Below are 22,156 nucleotides of genomic sequence, written 5' to 3'. Positions count from 1 at the left end.
ACTGTCAGTAAGCTGATGAATTATTCATCAGTAAGCTGATGAATTATTTGTAGCAATAAAATAGTCTTCAAGATGGGCATACTGTTATCTCTTGCATTTATTCTGCTTTCTAGTCATATTAAATAACTTCACATTTAAAATAAATCATTGCTGCCCACCACAATAACACGTGTTGCTTTCATCAGAGGTTGTAGCAAAAAGTGAATTCTGGAGACACTGATGTGGACAGTAGCTACCCACTCTCCTGCTCAGAGTACTTACTGGCTGCTTCTTGAGAAGCAACCCCTAACTAACTCAGTAGGGCAAGGCAGCAGATTTGAATAAGTCTGAGGACATATTTGAGAATGCAAAATTTCATTCTCCCAGTGCTGATGCAGAAAAGGACAAACTGCCCATAGTTACTCACCGCCCCCCCCCCCCATATATTTCAATGAGAAATACAGAAAAAAACTTGTAAAATTTATTCACAATGCACACGTTGAGATGAATAAAACAGCTGGCAGTGGCATCTCGCCTCTGAGTTGGATTTATAAAAATATTAGTGAGCTCCATTTTCTGTATTTTGCTATTTCATTTGGGGAGTGATGAAGAGAGTCTTTTATCATTATAAAACTTCAGGCTTCGGTGTCATTTATCACAATGTCGTCTGGAATTCTGAAAATGTTCTGTCAGGGCTGATCTGGACATTTCAGGACTTGACATTTGATAGAAGTTGGGTAACCGAATATCGTAATGGTATCTTTTTCCTATATATACCCTGTCATTCAAGGCATAGAGTTTATCTGCAATGTCACTGCCAATTAAAACTGAAAACAGGCGGGAGATGTAACGATGCTGAGCCAAGAGCAAGTATAATTTCTTTCTCCTCCAGGACACATATCGACAATCAGTTTCTGCTGTGAGGGTTACCTAAACAAACACAAGACCACACATAATCAGAGATTAGGAAGCAGGAAACCTTCTGCCATGTGGGTTTTTTTTGGCCCCAAATTTTAAATGAATTTCTCGTGCTGATTTTAACGTTAAAAAAGCCTACCAACCCACAATATATTGTAAAAATAGAAACTACAAAATTTATTACTATATATGTAATTTATAACATGAATAATCACAATGTTGTGCCCATCTCCACTTTATCTGTTTTCTAAGTTTGGGTATCTAGATTTTGCATTTCAGTGAAGTGACAGCTACTTGATATTAAAACATAATAAAGTTAGCTAATGTTTGTTAGAGAAATATTTCCAAGTCAATCCTGAAGACTGTAAACATTTAACCCTAATGCAGTTTCTGCAGTACCGAATAGAATTAACCTATTGTGCATATGTATATGAGTTTGTATTACAAAGACACACACACATATATACACACATGTATGTTACATGGATTAACCAGAGGAAGACAGTATACCATAATAGACAGAACCTACTGAAAGGATTATCTTTCAAAACTACCAGATATGGCAGCAGACTAGTGACAGTAAGTTTAGCATTTTGTTGCTAGAAAACAACTGAAATTCATCAGTATTCTGAATTTTAAAAGTCACTTATTTTTTAATAAGGGCAGATTTTTTGTTCTTGGTGTTTTTCTAAACTGTGACAGGTGGCAGTGTTTAGAGTCAAATATCAATTAATTATATTTTAATTCCCATATACTCAGTTAAGCAAAGAAAAATTTAAGAATATTTATCACAAACTCCTTTCCGTCATATGTAATACCCAAGCTTCTCCTTGTTGCCAGACCTATAAAGTGACATTAATCAGCAAGACTCAAGCGGAACTGGGAAGACATGCATGATACTAAGTACATTCCAAAGTTAAATATAAATTATTCCTATGTCATCTGCTGCTCTGTTTGCTTGTTTGCCTGTTTTTAAATGAACAGTGTTTATCTGTTTGGAAGAGGCAGTGTTCACAGTGTGGCCTAGTTATTCCTTACCTGAAAAATGCCTTCCTCTGTGGGTTTCAGTGAGTCCCATTCAGGAGAATCCAGGAACTGGAAGGGGAAAATGTAATGCAGAAATTCGCCATCAACTGTCACTCTGATCCTACCCAAACACAAAGGACATCAGTTATGAGGGAAGGAGAAAGAGAGCACTAAGTTGGGGACGAGGATAGGGAACAGTATTTCCGATCTCTGATGTTTTTTTTGGCTTTTAAAATCTTTAAGGGCAAAATATTGAATTCATACACTACAGTAAATGACAAAAATCCCCTGTAAGATTTATGTACTGCTGTTCCTCCCATGGTTAGGATTCTGGAACAGTGGGTAAGATTCATCAGAAAATTCATCAAACTGTACATTGATGATATGTGCCCATTTATGTGTATATAATATATTTCAATTAAAAGTTTCAATGCACTCAGTCAGATTTTAAATTAAGTAGGAGAACACTGAAGAACATAAAGAAGTACCACTGGAAACACCTCTGTAAACTAAATATTTAACCTTTTAAAAAACATGAATAATCACATTAGTATTTCTTCCTCCAAACTTTCTGTTTTCAAATTTTATATATAGTGCACGTCCCCTTCTAGCAAGTGGGCAATTGGTAGAATTTACTGAAAAAAATGATCATTATAAGATTTAAGTGTTCTTTATTATTTAAAAGAATGCCCTATCAGAATCTGTTCAAAATACTTTCATGCTAACATAAGTATTCTATTAATTTAAGCTGGCATCATCCTCTTGACTCTCATGATTAGCTTGGAAACAAGTAGCATATCCAGACAAACCAATTCGTACGTTTGATTTCTATGAAGAAATATTAAGACTCTAAATTATAACCTGCTTCAAGTAAATAATACCCTGTACTCTAAATGCCTGTATCCATGACTCATGTGTCAAGGGCTTTCTCATGCCTCAGCGTGCTAAATGCTGCCCAGGACTATGCTGTGTTGAGATGGAAAATGCAGCAGAAAGAAACAGAAGCTAGTAACTAATAAAGAGGAAAGACATGCAAGTGTCAAGAGTACAAACCTTCCTGAAACAAGCAGGGAGAGTTTGTCAATGGAGGTTTTCCCCTGCATGGCATAACAGTGCTCCTTTTCCAAAGTAACCACTTCTGAGCTCATAGCAATAGTTCTGAAGTCAGGCAAAGAGGTCCCCAGAGGCTGGAAGAGGGAGCTGTACAGCAGCTGAAATTCTCGCGCAAAGGTTATGCTGCGAACTTGATAGGCGATATGAACAAACCGCATGAAGCAGATGACAAACAATATAAAATTCCAGGAAAATATGTCAGCTGCACAGACATCTACCCAAGCCCAGATAGCAGAACAGAGAAAACCCAACCCCAGCAAACTGAAGACGTAAAGGAGCCCGAAGAATCCACTGCCACCCATGAAACCTACTACAAATAAAATACTGGCAAGATGATAGATGGCTCCTTCGGCCTCTTGCTTCCAGATGGTGCAGACTGGGTGCTCATCTATTAGGTTCTTCCATAAACTTGAATTTCTTTCCATGGCTGTACTACCGTCTGGTTCACTTCTCAGTTGATGTTAAATGATATCGAAGCAAGTAATTAAGTCCTTTGCTTTTCCATCATCAGAGTTTTGCTCAGTCTTCACAAAACCAGAGAAAGCCCGGACACTGGAGTTGGGGTGATTAAGGGTTTGGTGTGTATGGATCTTGAAAAACTAAGAATCCCATGCTACCATCCTTAAGTTCATCTGGGCTCCTGATTTAGATCTAGCCCACAAATACTTTGTGGTTTCCTGTGTAAGAAAAAGCCAGAAAGGATTCTAATTAAACAAGGAGAAGTGAGAAGTATATTTAATGAATTATCAGCATTACTTACTTATTCAAGTTGACATCCTATTTTCTGTGAAGTTAAAACGTTTTCAGCACAAATACTGAAAGTGTTAAATTTCTAGGATATAAAATTACATATTTTAGAGTTAGGCTTGTTAATAATAATAAATTATTTACAGAAATTTTAGTATTTGTTACAATTAACTAACTACATATTTTTCAAGAAAGCTAAGTGCTATAATCAGCTGGTCCCTATAAGAGTAATTCAGTATACCTCAGAATATCTTGGGACAGTGACTAAATATGCAGATTCACAGACTGTTTCTGGATATACTGAGTCCGAATCTCTGAGGGTGGAGCCCAAGTGTTGGCATTTTGAACAAGCTCCCCACATGATTTTGATGCATCAATCCATGGCCTTCCATGGCCCACCCTTTTAGAGATAGTTTGACAGTATGTTATTCACTCTTTTTTTTTTTTTTTTTTATTCACTCTTTATAGATGAAGAATTCGAAGCTCAGAGAGGCCAAGTAATTTATCCAAGGCCACACAGTGGTTGGTGGCAGAGCAGAACTTCAGGACTTGAGCCTGCATGCCAGATCCAATCATGTGATCTCCCATGAGAGAGATTTTAAATTAGGCACTGTAAGAAGCCCTAATAAATCAATAAACATAAGAAACACACAATTAGGAGTCAGATTTTAAGAGCACATAATAGACTGTGAAAATGTTTAATTAATTAGATCTAAATTATTTGAGAAATAAAAATTCAGTTCTCCCTCACTGTATTAGAGGCTATTTCAGGTTAAAGGTTGCATCCATAAAACTAAATAAATAATATTAAAATTCCTGCTACTTACACATTTATTTACCAGATGGTCAAAAATGTTAGCGACTTGTTCCTCTGCACATACATTCTCTACCCTTTCAGCCATATGGTAAAAATGCTAATATGTGATCTGACTCAGGAGAGATTTAACCATGATGACAGAGCTGTAGGATATGTATCATTTATCACCAGGTTTCTTAACAATAAATGGTTTCAATGTGAAGCATTCATTAGATTGACTTTTTTGAAACCAAAATAACATTCAAGAACCTTGAACTTGTGTGCTATATTTAGTGTTTTTATCTTGAGATGGATTTTTCCAGAACACCTGTTAAGAAAATATCAAATATCATAGATCTTGTCTCAGAAAAAAAGTACACAAACAGAGGTGAAAATGACTTAGCTGAAGTGAAAAAAGGAATAGTGTTACTACCAACAGAACTAGAAATGAAAATAAAGAAGCTGCTGCCGCTGAAGTTCCTCGTTTTTCATCTTGGCCAGTGATTCTCTTCTCAGCAAGTAATGACATTAAGAACATCACCAGGTGAATCATGAAAAAAAGAAACAACAACACAGACCTATAACTTACAACCATATTGTTGTTTCTACTTATGCTGCTTTCAAATACATTTTACACAGTCTGCATCCCTCTAATTATCACTCCACCCATCTCTCTGTGAGAGATGAGATTCAAGGCAGACTGGCATCCTGAATATGTTTCATTTCTCCTCTTTAAACAAAACGCAAAATTATATATTACTGCACATTCAAAACAAAGAAACGTTTTTAAAAAACACAATGAGTAGTGACAACTGTGAAATGCAGACTGCAAATGTCAGTCCCCTTGCTGTTTTACTTTTAAAACTTGGGTATTTTAAATTAATCAATTCCTTAGGATGCCAAGCACAGCCATGAAGCCAATATTAAAAAGCACCACCAGTAGAGCTCTGAACTTGGGTTTGAACTTCCTGAAAAATTTATAATCCTCAACAAATTGTTAAAATGATGCTAATAGGGAGAGGCCATGTAAAATGTTTGTGGCAATTCAGAAGGGGGCTTATGGGAATCTTGTCCCCTTAAACTCTTGACTTGGGGGATATACTGGGCCACCTACATTCCTGGAGTGTGACCCATTATGATTATATGAGGAACTGTGTTTCCGGCCCTTCCCAGTCGGCTTCTGTTTCAATAAGCTGCTACCAAGCCATCTTCCTATCCTTGACACTGTCTCACTCAACAGGGAGTGCTGACTTGCCCTGATTAAATTACTCCACACCCAGCCTTTCTCTGCTTGGTGTGTTTTTATTCAGTCACCAAAACAGATGTACTTTATTAGAAGAGGAAGAACTGACAGGGGCAGGTGATGAGCCTGAGTGTTCCTCTGACATGTGCCAGCAGCACGATTATGAATGCTGCACATGATTCATCAACCAGCTGCCTGCCTTAAAGGCCTGTAGGCCTTAAGTCATGTTTTTGGGTAAATAAATGCTGAAATGCCAAAGGAGCGCAATGGATTTCTTAAGCAATAAAGTGGGTCTTCCCTGCACAAGAAGTTAACACATGGGGATACAAATGACGGAGACAAAATAAAGGGCAAATAAACAAAATATTTCCAAGTTTGCTCTTCAAATTGTAAGACCCTGAGTTCTAGGGAATAAGGAAATGTAAAGGCAGGCACAAAGATGCTCAGTGAAATGTGATCTAAACTGGGTGGCAAACTGATGAAGATCAGCTCAGAAATGGCAATTATCGGTTCACAACATGGACATTTATTACCTCGCTGCATCACACTTACTGCTGTGGGGGAGGCAGTATCTAAGGCATCATGCTCAGCCTACAGATGAGCAAGGTGGGGCACCGGACCGGTTAAGTAACTTGCTTCAGGGAAAGGAGGCAGTAAGTCACAGGCTGGAAGTTCAAGTCCCCCTCCACTCAGCTTCATGCCCTCCCCAGCAGGCAATGTGTCTTTCAAGGTTGTGAATCTGATTGAATGTGTTGGGAGACCAGTGGGATATTCCGCCAGGACAGCTTGCCAGTAAAATAATAATCCTAACAGTGGATATTTGAGACCTCCTATATCTGCTTGTACTGCTCAATCCATAATGCTTAGAATACTGCCAGGGACACAGACATAGAAAGGCACTCATGAAGTAATCTGCTGTATTATTATTCAACATTGACTCACTTCCTCTTCTAGATTCCAAAATTCTTCAGGGGCAAAGACAAATGTTTTTGTACTTCTGACCCTTGGCACTCAGTGAATGTGGATTGAATACACTGGTATAGAGGTACAAGCCCACTCTGCCTTTTCCATCCCCACTCTCTATCCAATTCAACAGATGTTCTAACATATTCTGTCACCTAAGGGAACAGAAGTGGAGGAGACCTTGACTGAGGGGTTGGGACATCACTTATTTAAGATGTCTGGCACAACTCCAAATTCATAGGAGAATCCTTCTGTCTTCTTAGAACGTTCAGTTCCTTAAGAGCAGTTGAATTCCTGATCTGATTAAAACAACTCTGGTAGCATGTGGTATTGTGTTAGTTTGAGTTGCTAGGCAACGAAGAAGATCAAAATTCCATCAATATTCTACTTATTAATTGGAATCATATCCCAACTTTGGTGTGTGTTCCATATGGGAAATAATCATGAACTTCAAGCTAGTTTTTGCCCCCCAATATATATGACCATACCCTAATCCCTGGAAGCTGTGAATGTAATCTTATTTGGAAAAAAGGTCTTTGTAGATATAACTAAGTTAAGGATCTCCAGATGAGAAGACCATCCTAGATTACTTGGATGGGCCAAATCCAATGGCAATTGTTCTTATAAGAGACACACAGAGGATGCAGATAGAAGAGGAGGATAGAAGAGGAGGAAGCAATGTGACCACAGAGGCAGAGACTGGAGTGATGCAGCCATAAATCAAGGAATGCCGACAGCCACCAGAGACTGGAAGAGGCAAGGAACAGAATCTCCCTTAGAGCTTCTGGAAGGAGTACACCTACCAACACCATGATTTCAGACTTCTGGCCTTCAGAACTATGAGAGAATAAATTTATGTTGTTTTGGAAAAAAAAAAAAAAAGCTAGTTTTCTCTGCTTATCTTTAAGGAGCTGCACTTATTCAGCAACTATGTGCCAGACATATTTGAAAAATTATCTCATTTAATCTGCACAACAACCCCACGAGGAAAGTACTATTATCTCCATCTCACAGATGAGAAAACTCAGAGAAGGCAAGTAAACTGTTCAAGGTTACCACACTGCTCATATTGGAACTAAGATTCCATCCAGGTCTGCCTGACTGTGAAACTCACAGTTTAAACTGCATCATTCTGCTTTCACAGTACCAGCATTTAGAAAATGTAGGCTTTAGTTTCCTCCCTGCTACTTAGATGAACTCAGACATATTTATTCATCAGTAAAGCAGAGGTGATATCACCTATTCTGTCCACTTTAAAGGGTGCTGGAAGATTCGGATGAGAAAATCTTTATTAAAAATTCTTAGCAAATTTTAAAGTAACATAGAAATGCCATTGCTGTATTTGTTGCTTGTATGTTACAGAGCTGAGCCATTTGGAGAACACAGTTTTCAAAAGTTTTCTTTCCAGGCTTCCCTGGTGGCGCAGTGGTTGGGAATCTGCCTGCCAATGCAGGGGACACGGGTTCGAGCCCTGGTCTGGGAAGATCCCACATGCCGCGGAGCGACTAAGCCCGTGAGCCACAAATACTGAGCCTGCGCGTCTGGAGCCTGTGCTCCGCAACGGGAAAGCCCGCGACCATGAGAGGCCCACGCACCGCGATGAAGAGTGGCCCCCGCTCACCGCAACTGGCGAAAGCCCTCGCACAGAAACGAAGACCCAACACAGCCAAAAATAAAAAATATATATAAATAAATAAATTTTAAAAAAAAGTTTTCTTTCCCTCAGAGGATTACAAATGAAGACGAGCCATCCTTATACTGTAAATTCTAAATTTACTCATTTCTGCAGGAGTGATCTCTATCATTCGTCCCTATCTTGTGTCCTGACCACCTACTGCTGGCAGGTATAGACCCAGAACCAACCCATCCTTAAGTCTTCACTTTCCAGTGGCCAAGAAGCCAGTCTCTGGAAGCCAACAACAATCTTGTTCCTTAGATTAGTGTTTAGTGCTTCCCAGCAGGTGTGCTCAGATCACCTCCATCAGAATCACCTGGCCACAGCCAACATCATCCTCAATGGTGTAAAACTGAAACCATTTCCGCTAAGATCAGGAACAAGACAAGGTTGCCCACTCTCACCACTATTATTCAACACAGTTTTGGAAGTTTTAGCCACAGCAATCAGAGAAGAAAAAGAAATAAAAGGAATCCAAATTGGAAAAGAAGAAGTAAAGCTGTCACTGTTTGCAGGTGACATGATACTATACATAGAGAATCCTAAAGATGCTTCCAGAAAACTACTAGAGCTAATCAATGAATTTGGTAAAGTAGCAGGATACAGAATTAATGCACAGAAATCTCTTGCATTCCTATACACTAATGATGAAAAATCTGAAAGTGAAATTAAGAAAACACTCCCATTTACCACTGCAACAAAAAGAATAAAATACCTAGGAATAAACCTACCTAAGGAGACAAAAGACCTGTATGCAGAAAACTATAAGACACTGATGAAAGAAATGAAAGATGATACAAACAGATGGAGAGATATACCATGTTCTTGGATTGGAAGAATCAACATTGTGAAAATGACTCTACTACCCAAAGCAATCTACAGATTCAATGCAATCCCTATCAAACTACCACTGGCATTTTTAACAGAACTAGAACAAAAAATTGCACAATTTGTATGGAAACACAAAAGACCTGAATAGCCAAAGCAATCTTGAGAAAGAAAAACGGAGCTGGAGGAATCAGGCTCCCAGACTTCAGACTATACTACAAAGCTACAGTAATCAAGGCAGTATGGTACTGGCACAAAAACAGAAATATAGATCAATGGAACAGGATAGAAAGCCCAGAGATAAACCCACACACATGTGGTCACCTTATCTTTGATAAAGGAGGCAAGAATTTACAGTGGAGAAAAGACAGCCTCTTCAATGAGCGGTGCTGGGAAAACTGGACAGCTATATGTAAGAGAATGAAATTAGAACACTCCCTAACACCCTACACAAAAATAAACTCAAAATGGATTAGAGACCTAAATGTAAGGCCACACACTATCAAACTCTTAGAGGAAAACGTAGGCAGAACACTCTATGACATAAATCACAGCAAGATCCTTTTTGACCCACCTCCTAGAGGAATGGAAATAAAAACAAAAATAAACAAATGGGACCTAATGAAACTTAAAAGCTTTTGCACAGCAAAGGAAACCATAAACAAGACAAAAAGACAACCCTCAGAATGGGGGAAAATATTTGCAAATGAAGCAACTGACAAAGGATTAATTTACAAAATTTACAAGCAGCTCATGCAGCTCAATATTAAAAAAACAAACAACCCAATTCAAAAATGGGCAGAAGACCTAAATAGACATTTCTCCAAAGAAGATATACAGATTGCCAACAAACACATGAAAGAATGCTCAACATCATTAATCATTAGAGAAATGCAAATCAAAACTACAATGTGAGGTATCATCTCACACCGGTCAGAATGGCCATCATCAAAAAATCTACAAACAATAAATGCTGGAGAGGGTGTGGAGAAAAGGGAACCCTCTTGCACTGTTGATGGGATGGGAATGTAAATTGATACAGCCACTATGGAGAACAGTATGGAGGTTCCTTAAAAAACTAAAAATAGAACTACCATACGACCCAGCAATCCCACTACTGGGCATATACCCTGAGAAAACCATAATTCAAAAAGAGTCCTGTACCACAATGTTCATTGCAGCTCTATTTACAATAGCCAGGACATGGAAGCAACCTAAGTGTCCATCGACAGATGAATGGATAAAGAAGATGTGGCACATATATACAATGGAATATTACTCAGCCATAAAAAGAAACAAAATTGAGTTATTTGTAGTGAGTTGGATGGACCTAGAGTCTGTCATACAGAGTGAAGTAAGTCAGAAAGAGAAAAACAAATACCGTATGCTAACACATATATATGGAATCTAAAAAAAAAAAAAAAAAAAAAAGGTCATGAAGAAGCTAGGGGCAAGACGGGAATAAAGACGCAGACTGACTAGAGAATGGACTTGAGGATATGGGGAGGGGGAAGGGTAAGCTGGGACGAAGTGAGAGAGTGGCATGGACATATATACACTACCAAACGTAAAATAGATAGCTGGTGGGAAGCAGCTGCATAGCACAGGGAGATCAGCTCGGTGCTTTGTGACCACCTAGAGGGGTGGGATAGGGAGGGTGGGAGGGAGACGCAAGAGGGAAGGGATATGGAGATATATGTATACATATAGCTGATTCACTTTGTTGTACAGCAGAAACTAACACAACGTTGTAAAGCAATTATACTCCAATAAAAACGTTAAAAAAATAAAATAAAAATAAAAAACTTTACAATCTTAAAAAAAAAAAGAATCACCTGGGTGGCTTGTTAAAATGCTCCTTCCCTGGCCCCACCCCAGAACTACTGATTCAGGAAGGGACCCAGACAGATGCATTTCTGATAGGCTCCCAGCTGATTCTTATGCACACTAAAGTTTGCGAGCCATTATTTTATCTTGTTCCTGAAGGATCTCTGAATTATCCTTGCTTGCAGAGCCTCAGCTGTGTCCATTCCTGGCTGACCACTGGCTGTCCTCCCATGCTGGTTACTCCATGTAATGTTCCCTGATCCCTAGTTGTCTGTCCACGGCTGCAGTGCTGGTGTCAGTGCGCCATTCTGCTATCTAGTCTGTCCAGTTGGCATTACTACTTAAGAGAAGGGTCCTAGTCTTAGCTGTGCCCCTAAACAGCATGTGATTTTAAGCTTCCCAGACCTGTTTCCTCACTGATAAAATGAAAGAGTTGGACAAATAATGTGTGGTTCCTTTTAGCTCTAAAATAACACAACTCTCCATGATATGAAATAGAACATTATTCCTAGCGTAGGTCAAAATGTAGAGCTGAGGGGCAGAACTGAATTATGACTGCAGATCTTAACACCAGGTTTATGACTGGGGCCCAACTCTAGAGATTGTTTAATTACTTAAGGACTGTGGTAGGGCCCAGGCACCAGCATTTTTTCACAAATTTCCCAGTCATTTTGTTATGCAACCAGGGTTACAAACTTTTAGGGGGCTAGGGTTGAGAGACAACAGAACATTCTGTAGAGTAAAGGGTCTGGATTTTAATCCTTATTATCATTTTTTAAAAATTTATATTATTTATTTTATTTATGGCTGCGTTGGGTCTTTGTTGCTGTGCACAGGCTTTCTCTAGTTGCAGTGAGCGAGGGCCACTCTCTGTTGCGGTGCGCGGGCTTCTCATTGCAGTGGCTTCTTTTGTTGCGGAGCACGGGCTCTAGAGCACAGGCTCAGTAGTCGTGGCACACGAGCTTAGTTGCTCCGCGGCATGTGGGATCTTCCCAGACCAGGGCTTGAACCCGTGTCCCCTGCATTAGCAGGCAGTTTCTTAACCACTGAGCCACCAGGGAAGCCCTAATGCTTATTTTTAAAGGGCTGGAAAGGCACATTTTCTCCTGTGTGTCTTCATTTCCATGCTTTGCTCAGGTCAGGAGGCATTTTTCTTCCCCACCACTCATCTCCAAGGGGGGCTCAAGGTTTGTGGATATTCTGCAGCAGCCTTTCCTTAACGTGGTGGCTGAAGTGCACCTTCTAGGTTCTGAGTTTTTATGGCCTTTATTATCGGTCTACATGGCTTCCACTATATATTATATTGCCCATTATATATATTTTCCTTTTTAAAGCGTCATAATTTGCTTATTCTCTCAGTTGGGGTATATATTTAAGTATTTTTTAAAGAAATGAATGTAGATAGTGTGTGCATTTTTTAAATATTGGCTTTATTAACTGGTCATTGTATATGTATCTATATGTATGTATATGTATGTATGTGTATATATATATATAAAACAATGATAACAGTGCTCAGGTAGAAAAGCAGTGTGTAGAATACAGTTTTGGAACAAGCAGGTTAATAAGCCAGGAAGTCCAAGTGAGATATGATCAATACCTGAATCAACGGCTTAGGTGTTGGACTAAAAAGAAAGGAAAGCATATATTAGACCATGAGGAAGAAATGAAAGGAAGATGTGTCTCTACTGAGATAGAGGAACAGAAAAGGGATGAAGATGCTTTCATCTTCCTTTCATCCCTTTCTTTCCCGAAGCTTGGAAAGAAATCAGAGGAAAGGGGGACTCAGTTTGAGTCATGTTTAACCTGATGCACTTGGTCTAGCAACAGAGTTCACAACAGAAGATAAGGGGCAGGATGGAGGGGTATGTAACAGTTGTCTTGTAATAACACAGGACAATCCTGAATAAGGACTGGAGCTGGCAAGATTATCTAGAAAGTGAGTATAAAGAGAAATGAGAGTTGAAATTAAATGCCCATGATCAGAGGCCTTAGAATTCTAGGGGTGTGCTGGCTATTGCAGGAGCCATAAGCCACATGTGGCTGTTGAGACTCTGAAATATGGCTGGTCTGAAGTAAGATGTGCTGTGCACAACGGATTGCGAAGACTTAGTACAAAGATAAGGAATAAGTCATGAATAATTTTTATATTGGTTACATGTAGAAATGATAATGTTTTGGAAATACTGGGTTAAATAAAACATGTTATTAAAGCTAATTTCACCCATTTCTTCTTGTTTTTTAATGTTGCTACTAGAAAATTTTAAATTACATATATGGCTGGCGTTATATTTCTCTTGGAGAGTGCTGGTCTAGAGCCTCTCAAGCAATAAGAGAGAGGAACTGAAAAGACTTGACATGATGCTGTGCAAACAGTGCATATGTATAGCATATAAATGTATAAATATGGAAGAATTATCTAAGATTAAGAGCAGAGAGTTGATATAAATGTAAATGATATTGGCTACAATATTCATATGCTACAGTCAGATGTTATCCAAGGCATAGATGTGTCACCATCTGGTTTCTGCCTAAAAAGATGGCCAACCCCCCTACAGCTCTTGGCCTCTTTATCCTACCAAGGAAGGCACTACTTTTTCCTTTTTCCTTAGGAGAATTCCACTTTTCTAAGCAATTATATTACATGGTCTTGTTTTCTCATTTCATCTTCTGATGATACCTCATGGTGTACACTGAAAATCTCAGACAGACAATCTTATAAATTTTATGCTGGAGATTGGACTGTGGCCTTCTGGATTCCAGAAGGTCCACACCAGTCTTTGTTTGCACATAATGCCTAAGTCTCTTCATGTACCACTAGGCTTCTAGGCTGGAGTATGCCTTTGACTTTTCATACCATGCCCACAGGCTATGAAGGGCTTCTCTGATTCTCTTGTCTCAGCTAAAGTCACATTTGATTATCTTCAGCCATGTTTGCTTTCTCACTTTATCACATACGGTGGTAGGGAGAATTCTAAGATTCCTGCCCTGCTTGTGCGCACACCCTATAATCCCCTTCTCATGAGTCTGGGCAGAACCTGTGAATGGCATGGGACAGATGCTCCCTTGATTAGTTAACATTATATGGCCAATGGTGCTGGAGTAGTCACCGCTGCGATTATGTTAAGTTATATAAGACTCCACTGTAGGACTTGAGAGGGATTGGAAATTAGACAAACATATTCTTACTGGCCTAGAAAAAAGCAAACATCATGCTATGACATGCCTATGGGGGCCACAAGGCAAGGAACTGCAGGCAGTATCTGTGAGCTGAAAGAAGTACCCAACCAACAGATACCAGGATAATGGGGACCTCAGTCCTACAACCACAAGGAGCTGAGTTCTGCCAGCACCCTAAAAAGCTTGGAAGAGGACCCTGGACTCCAAATGAGGGGTGCAGTGTGGCTGGATTGCAAGCGTGTGAGGCCCTGAGCTGAGGATCCAGTTTAGCTGTGCCTGGACTTCTGACTCACAAAAACTGTGAGATAATAAATTTATGTTGTTTTAAGCCACTAAGTTTGTAGTAATTTGTTACAAAGCAATAGAAAATGAATACACACACAGTATACACCAATACTAACTATACATGAGGCTTTTCATTAATCTAATAATCTACATTTTATGACGGACTTGGAATATAGGTCTATGGAGCAGAAGACACTCAATCCTTGCTAGATTTAAATTAGGAAAATCAGGTGATAACAGGTCTTCAGTCATATCTGGAAAACAAGACAGGATAAGTGGCTCTGGGAATTACATTTAAATTCACTGTGGTTCCCAGCATCACTTTATAGGTTTTCCTTTCATGGAGTCAGGTGGCCCCAACACTGTTAAGCATTTGGACACATGGGCAACTTCTAGATAGTGATGTCATTCATATACCAATCTCCAAAATTCCTGGAATACCATGTTTCCTTGGTTGACTTTCAGCTGGGTCAATTCTTTGTAAAATTGAGCCACACTTATATGGCAGATACTTGACGTTTCAGACACATCCAGAGATTAATACTAAATAAACAGCCCATAGGAACTCAAAACAAATAGCTCTGTAATTCTTCTAATTGTGACTTCACCAAATTTTAGATGAGTTGAGCAATGGGAAATTAATGCAATATATAATTGCCATCTTCTTAATCCTCATATACTACTATTAGTACTACTACCAGCACTATTACTACCAGCACCTAACATTTACTGAACATTCACTTACTATATGCCAGGCATGTTTCTAAGAGCCTTAAAATATTATGTCATTTAATCCTCACAACTTTTTGAAGTAGGTAGTTTTATTGTCCCCATTTTACAGATGAGAAAACTGAAATATAGGTTGCTTAAGGATACACTAATGACAGAGCCCAGATTCACTCCCAGGCAGGCAGATGCCAAGGCTCTGCTCTCTTAACCACCATGACATACTGCTTCACATATAGTTTGAATCTAAATATTTGGAATAACTGGAACAAATCAACAACATTCTTGTTTTCTCCCTTCAGTCCTAGAGTCAATGAATTTAAATGTCTTCTTAAGAAATTACAAATTTTCAGGTGGGAGGATGAGAGAAATAGGTGAGGGAGGTTGAGAGGTACAAACTTCCAGTTACAAAATAAATGAGTCACGGGTATGAAATGTACAGTCTGGGGAATATAGTGGATAATTATGTAATATCTTTGTATGGTGACAGATGGTAACCAGACTTACATAGTGATCATTCTGAAATGTATAGAAATATCAACTCACTATGTTGTGCACCAGGAACTAACATAGGGCGGTAGGTCAATTATACTTCAAAAATAAACAGACTCATAGAAAAAGAGATCAGATTTGTGGTTACCAGAGGCGGGAGTTGGGGGCAGGGGGAACTGGATGAAGGTGGTCAAAAGGTACAAACTCCCAGTTATAAATAAGTACTAAGGATGTCAGGTACAACATGATAAATATAGTTAACACTGCTTTATGTTATACATGAAAGTTGCTCAGAGAGCAAATCCTAAGTGGTCTCATCACAAGGAAAAAATATTTTTCCTATTTCTTTAATTTTGTATCCATATGAGGTGATGGATATTCACTAAACTTATTGTGGTAATCATTTCATGACGTATGTAAGTCAGATCGTTATGCTGCACATCTTAAAATTATACAGTGCTGTATGTCAATTATATCTCAATAAAACTGGAAGGAAAAAAAAGAAATTACAGGGACTTCCCTGGTAGGGCAGTGGTTAAGAATCCACCTGCCAATGCAGGGGGCACGGGTTCAATCCCTGGTCTGGGGAGATCCCACATGCCGCGGAGCAACTAAGCCCATGCACCGCAACTACTGAGCCTGCGCTCTAGAGCCTGTGAGCCACAACTAGAGAAAGCCCTCGCACAGCAATGAAGACCCAACGCAGCCAAAAAAAGAGAAAAAAAAGAAATTACAATTTTTGGAGCAACAGAAGGATAGGTTGAGTCCTATGTTGAATCACGCAGTCCCTATAATTCTTAATTTGAAGACACAGCAGTAAACCTCTCCTTCTCAAGCTCATCATTTGATTGCTTTAAACGAACAACCCCCATACTCTGCTTCAAGTTCTTCTGACTTCTCCATGTCCTGGAAATGGTTAAAGGCACAAGCAGAAAGCCATTCACTTTTGATCACCTGCTATCACGTCAAGCAGTAAGTTCACCTACGATTCCTGATGAAAGATGCAAGAGAAGCTGGAATCATGGATGCATTAAACAGTCTTTTCTTGATATGAATCCAAGGTAGACACCTTCACTTACCTCTCCTCCAAGTGTTCTATATGCAGCAAATGAACTCACTTTTTCTATGTTTATTTACTTCAGGTTCTCATTTTCCTTCCTGGCAAACACACCTAATAAGTTCATGTGTGCTAGCTAATTGGCTATAATCTTTCCTCTGTCATTTTTTCGGGCTTAATGAGCAGGCGGATTACACACCAGAGTCAGCAATGTTTGAAACCACCAAACCAGCCACTACTGGTGCTAACAGGAGCACTTCTGCAGGGAATGACCATTTCAAGTGTTCATATATAGACAGGAGCTTTCTCTTTGTGAGAAAGATTGTTCACTGGTCCTCCATCCACATGCTCAACAATCTTTCCATTTCCTTGATTTCTTTCAGCCTCGTTGTTATTGACTTTGTAGTACTTGAGCTTATTCCAGCCATAGATGTTTCTTTTTTGTGCACTTCCTGTCATGATCTGCAATGTGGATTATTCCCTTATTCCTGCTGCTCAGGAAATACTACATATTCTCTTGATTCTTTCAAAATATTTGATTATCTCAAGCTTCTCTTCAATATTGAAGCTTTCCTTTTGCATGCACTATTTGCCTTTTTTGAATCAAGATGCTTAAACATTCTTGGGATGTTCAATGAGTGTGTTTTTATGTAGAAAAATTCCTAAGTGCAAAAGAATAGCAAAACACAATCTTGCAGGATACCACATGGTGAACCAAGGTAGCTGGTAGACGTTTGCGGTCTCTGTGTGTTTGCATTTTGTGTATTCCTACAGGGCTCAGTTAGCTGGTTGCAGTTTACTGTGTTCACCTGGTGTTTCTGGCTGAGTAAATCATATATAAGCAAGTGCAAAATTCGTGTTATGCTCAAATTGTTCCCTAATATTTCAGTTGCATTGGAATGACGCTGGTTTTCAAAACAAGCATTATAGCATAATTGACTGCATCATCAACTTTCAAATGGCCAGGAAAACATTACTAATTAACATATGCAGTAATTCAATAAATCCCTGCCCTCATGGGGCTTGCATTTTAGTGAAATTCAAATGTTGACATAATTAAAACCCAGCTTCAAATTATGAGATATAAAATAATCTAAAAATACATCTTATATGCAAAAAACTTAAGCTACTTAAAACTCATTTAAAGTCAGTTGTTGCATATTGAATTTTAAAATAAATGCTACATTTAAAAAGACAGTCTAAAGTCTTGAAAAATCAAAATGCAAAGAAACTTGTTTTTTAGAACTTCCATCAAAGACCAAAAGCAAACAGACAAATAAACCCCCAAACATTATATGTGTCATTGGAGTACCACATTACACAGTGATGTGTCTGTATCCTTCTAGTTGTATAAATGCAAAGAAAGACATATGGAATGATCTTCACTTAATCTTAAGGGTGGTTATTCCTGTATGGTGGGACACTACTTTTTTCTTTGCACATATCTGTATTGTTTGCTTATTTTATTTTTTATTTATTTATTTTTTTGGCTGCGTTGGGTCTTCGTTGCTGCGTGAGGGCTTCCTCTAGTTGTGGCGAGCAGTGGGGCCTACTCTTCCTTGCGGTGCATGGGCTTCTCATTGCAGTGGCTTTTCTCGTTGCGGAGCATGGGCTCTAGGTGTGTGGGCTTCAGTAGTTGCGGCACGTGGTCCCTAGAGTGCGTAGGCTTCAGTAGTTGTGGAGTGCAGGCTCTAGGGCACGGGGCTTCAGTAGTTGTAGCGCGTGGGCTCAGTAGTTGTGGCGCATGGGCTTAGTTGCTCCACAGCATGTGGGATCTTCCTGGACCAGGGATTGAACCCATGTCCCCTGCACTGGCAGGTGGATTCTTAACCACTGCACCACCAGAGAAGTCCCTGCTTCCTTTATAATAATCTTACAAAACCAAAAGGTGGTTTTATATTAATTTGAGAATTTTTAAATACAAAAATTTCAGAGAATAAAAAGCCATGAATCCAACAACCAGAATTAACAAGTATCAACATTGTGGTATTTTTGGATCCTTTTAAAATAAAAAATATTTTCACAAAAAATTGAAGATCACCACGGATTGCTCTCCAGTATCATTCCCCACCCATCCATTCACTCTATATAATTGTATTTTTCTTTCCTGTCCATATAGAATAATTTTAAAAATTCCAATTAAAAATGAAATGCTAGATTAGAAATATATCTTATAAGGTGGGTTTTTTTTCAGATTCACTCTTAAATTTTTGTTCTGATGAATAATTTTAAACATATTCCAAAACAGAGAAAATAATATATAATAAATTCCTATATACCCATTACCAATATTCAACAATTATCAAGATTTTGCCACATGGAGTTTCTGAAATCAAAAGCAAAAAATTGTGACCTACTGTTCAACCTACAGTTTATTCAGTCAATAAACAAACACCTACTAAGGAAGACAGGGAGAACTAAGATGAGCTGTGCTCTTATTATGTGCCAGACACTGGGTCTTGCCTATGCTGACCCACTTAGGAGTCACAACAATTCTGCAACCCAAATAGTATTATCAGCATTGTTCAGAATGGAAAATGAGGCTCAGAGAGATGAAAGTTCTTCTATAGGCTCAGCTGCTATAGACCATTTTCTAGACCATAAATCGCTCCTCCTCCGCCAATTTCAGAGTGTGTGTGTGACAGTCACTAGAGGTTATTCTGCTGAAAAGCACAAAATGAGAAGATCTCACTTTGGGTCTGTATGAATTGATCCCTGAATTCTCTGGGCTGGAGGAGGATCCAGCATTGTTACAGGAACTTTAAGTCAGCAACTTTTGGTTATTTATTTAATTTATAAGATAACCGGTTGTAAATTTCATTTTGACATTTTCATCTAACTACTTAGATAAAAGAGAGAAATATTTTCCCCTTTCCTTTTAAAAAAAATCTCATTAATGATTCAATATACTCTTGTAAATTCTTATTCTCTATAGCTCATAATCCCAGCTGACCAACACCCGTAATTACAAAAAACGATTTCAATTGCAATTTGCAGGCTTGCAAATCTATCGTGGATATTTTCCAAAGCTGTTCCAAAACTTCTTGCCTGTCATGTCACTGTGTGTTGTTATGCTCACATACTACAGCAAGTGCTTCATAACCATTCTTGATCTTTCCCGGGGACTGTTTCAAAATAAGCAGATGTGAATGCTCCAGTGTGTCAACCCTATTAGTCAGTCTTGTGATAAGAAGCATGGGATTTGGGCTTCCCATAACATATTTTTATTTAATAACATAGAATGTTATTAAATGTTTCTAACTATTTAGAAACCCAGGATGCACAATGATTCAGCTATTTTGAGAGACTGATGAGATTAAAGAAACTCAACTATCAAATGTCTCCCAGTTTATACGTATAAAATTTTAGGACAGATAACATCTTACTCTAGATTTCACTTAATATTTGTATCCCAAACTCTTCAAAAGACAAACCCAGTCTCCCAGAGAAGGAAAGAGCCTTAAAGATCATCTGGGATCAGCCAGACCTCTTCATTTTGCAAATGTGGAAGGAGATCCAATTTTTGTTTTGCTTATATTTTGTTTCAGGTAGTTCTTGTTTGGTTTTCTCTTGCCACAAAGAACAATGCCAAGTTCCTGTAACCAGGGACATGTTCATGCAACAGTCCTTGGTATTAAAAATAACAGAAAAGAAAATAGCCACCAAACTTTAGTATGAACAGAGAGCAATAATTTTTTTAAGGCTGCCATAAAACTCAATTGCAATGTGCAAGCTTGAAAATTGAAAATACCTAACCACAAAAGTTGGAGTAAAAAGTCAGGAAGGAAGGCTGTCACATTCTAGAAGTTTAGAAAATCAAATTAGGTTATGTAGAAAAGTGGGTTTCTAATTCTACTTTTCCATTTATTTACATATAGAACTTTTTCACTTTTTGCAAAATATCTCCTGACTAAAACAATTTTTTTTTTTTTGGCCATAGTCCTACTACTGTATTTGATTCTGTGCCTTTAATCTTTTCTTAAAATACAGACCCTCAAAATGTATCATACCTCTGTAACCGACCTTGGTGAGGAGGTAGTTTAGTGGTTTTCAAACGTCTTTTTCTTTCCTTCCTTCCCTTTTTTTTCAGGGGCATTCCCCAAATAGAGTAAACAGGTCAGCGTGACCTTGGATGAGGTCGCTTTCTCGGTCCCCAACTCAGCGTGAAACTCTGCCCCTAGTCAGACCCTTTGCAGAAGGAAACTTCCCGCCGCTGCCCGACTTCCCCAAGGCCAACCTAAAGATATCAGGGCCCCCAGAAGCAGCTTTTCTCCCTCGAAAATCTGGCCTTTTGGGGGGACTCCAAGGTGCCCGGGGCAAGAGTGGGACCAACAGCAGAGGTGGGAGGAAGATTCGCCTCTATGCGCGGACGACCCGAGCGCCCAGGGCCCGCGCGCCGACCCGCAGCAGCGACACCCCCACACCCGCCAAGCTCCAGCTGCGCCGTGCGGACCCGGGGCTCGCCGCTGGCTCGAGCGGGGCGGGAGCCGGGCGGCGGTGCGGCGCGCGCAGGAGCACTGGCGGCAAAGCACGGGCGCTGCCGGGGGTCTGCGGCGAGCGGCCCCCACCCGGGGGCGGGGCCAGCACAGAGGCCTCGCCCGGCGAGCGGCCCCAGAGTCGCGAGGTGTGAGGGTGCGGACAGCGGCGGGAGAGGGGCGGCCGAGGCGCCCCGGTTCCCTCCTTACCTGGCCTTCCCCGGCCCCGCGCTGAGCTCCGGCCTCGCGCCCGGAGAACTTTCCCAGCCGAGCGCGCCGGGCCCTGGCAGCCGGCGCGAAGCCCCCGGCGCCCGGCTCGCGTGCTCCTGGCCAACCCCGGGCCGGCGCCCGCATCCGCACCCGGGCGCTCGGTGACCGCAGCCCGGCTCCGGAGCGGCGCGGCGGTGCAGGCGGGGGCCGGGCACGGGCGCGCGCCCCGGGGGCGGCGGGGGTGGCGGCGGCGGCGGCCGCGGGCGCGCGGGGCCCGGGCAGCCCCAGCCTCCTGGGAGTCGCCGGCCTGCTGATCAACTCAGCGATCGCGGCGGACCAAAGTTTGCGAAGATGGGTTTCCCAAAGTGAACACCAATCACAGTTATAAAACGAACCTTGTATTATTCGCTGTTATCCTCGGCAGTGAGCCATGGGGTTGACTCCTGGGATGGAAAGCAACTGTACGTCTGCCCTCTCGCTACCTCACACCCAACCCCACCGCCCCGCACTGTAAACAAAAAGAGGTAAATGACCTGAGAGGGGATGGGAATATTTGGGTGTATAGGACAGAGAACGTTTAATATCTTGATTCAAATCAGTGAACGTCTCAATAAAG

General features: G+C 40.2%; 1 protein-coding gene and 1 long non-coding RNA gene across 3 annotated transcripts in view; one reads left to right on the top strand and one right to left on the bottom strand.

The window, feature by feature from the left end:
• Positions 1-446: 446 nt before the first annotated feature.
• POPDC3 (popeye domain containing 3) lies at positions 447-22,004 on the bottom strand. Of its 2 annotated transcripts, none has more exons than XM_059941506.1 (4): positions 21,936-22,004; positions 2,977-3,713; positions 1,936-2,044; positions 447-909 (listed from the first exon to the last, which is right to left on the bottom strand). In XM_059941506.1, the coding sequence occupies exons 2-4, from the start codon at positions 3,459-3,461 to the stop codon at positions 628-630; spliced, it is 876 nt and encodes a 291-aa protein (XP_059797489.1). In that variant the 5' UTR covers positions 3,462-3,713; positions 21,936-22,004; the 3' UTR covers positions 447-627. The 2 variants fall into 2 exon arrangements, with proteins under 2 accessions (XP_059797489.1, XP_059797488.1); XM_059941505.1 differs by lacking the exon at positions 21,936-22,004 and adding an exon at positions 21,541-21,737.
• The window catches only part of LOC132376023 (uncharacterized), a 112,536-nt gene continuing 112,157 nt past the window's right edge, over positions 21,778-22,156 (top strand). Inside the window, exon 1 of the long non-coding RNA XR_009506201.1 lies at positions 21,778-22,064. This is a non-coding gene — a long non-coding RNA (uncharacterized LOC132376023). The remainder of the gene's footprint in view (positions 22,065-22,156) is intronic.

Source organism: Balaenoptera ricei, chromosome 12 (assembly GCF_028023285.1).
Source record: "Balaenoptera ricei isolate mBalRic1 chromosome 12, mBalRic1.hap2, whole genome shotgun sequence".
NCBI classification, from domain to species: domain Eukaryota; kingdom Metazoa; phylum Chordata; class Mammalia; order Artiodactyla; family Balaenopteridae; genus Balaenoptera; species Balaenoptera ricei.
Note: the sequence above shows the minus strand (reverse complement) of the source record. Positions and strands in the feature narration are given on the sequence as shown.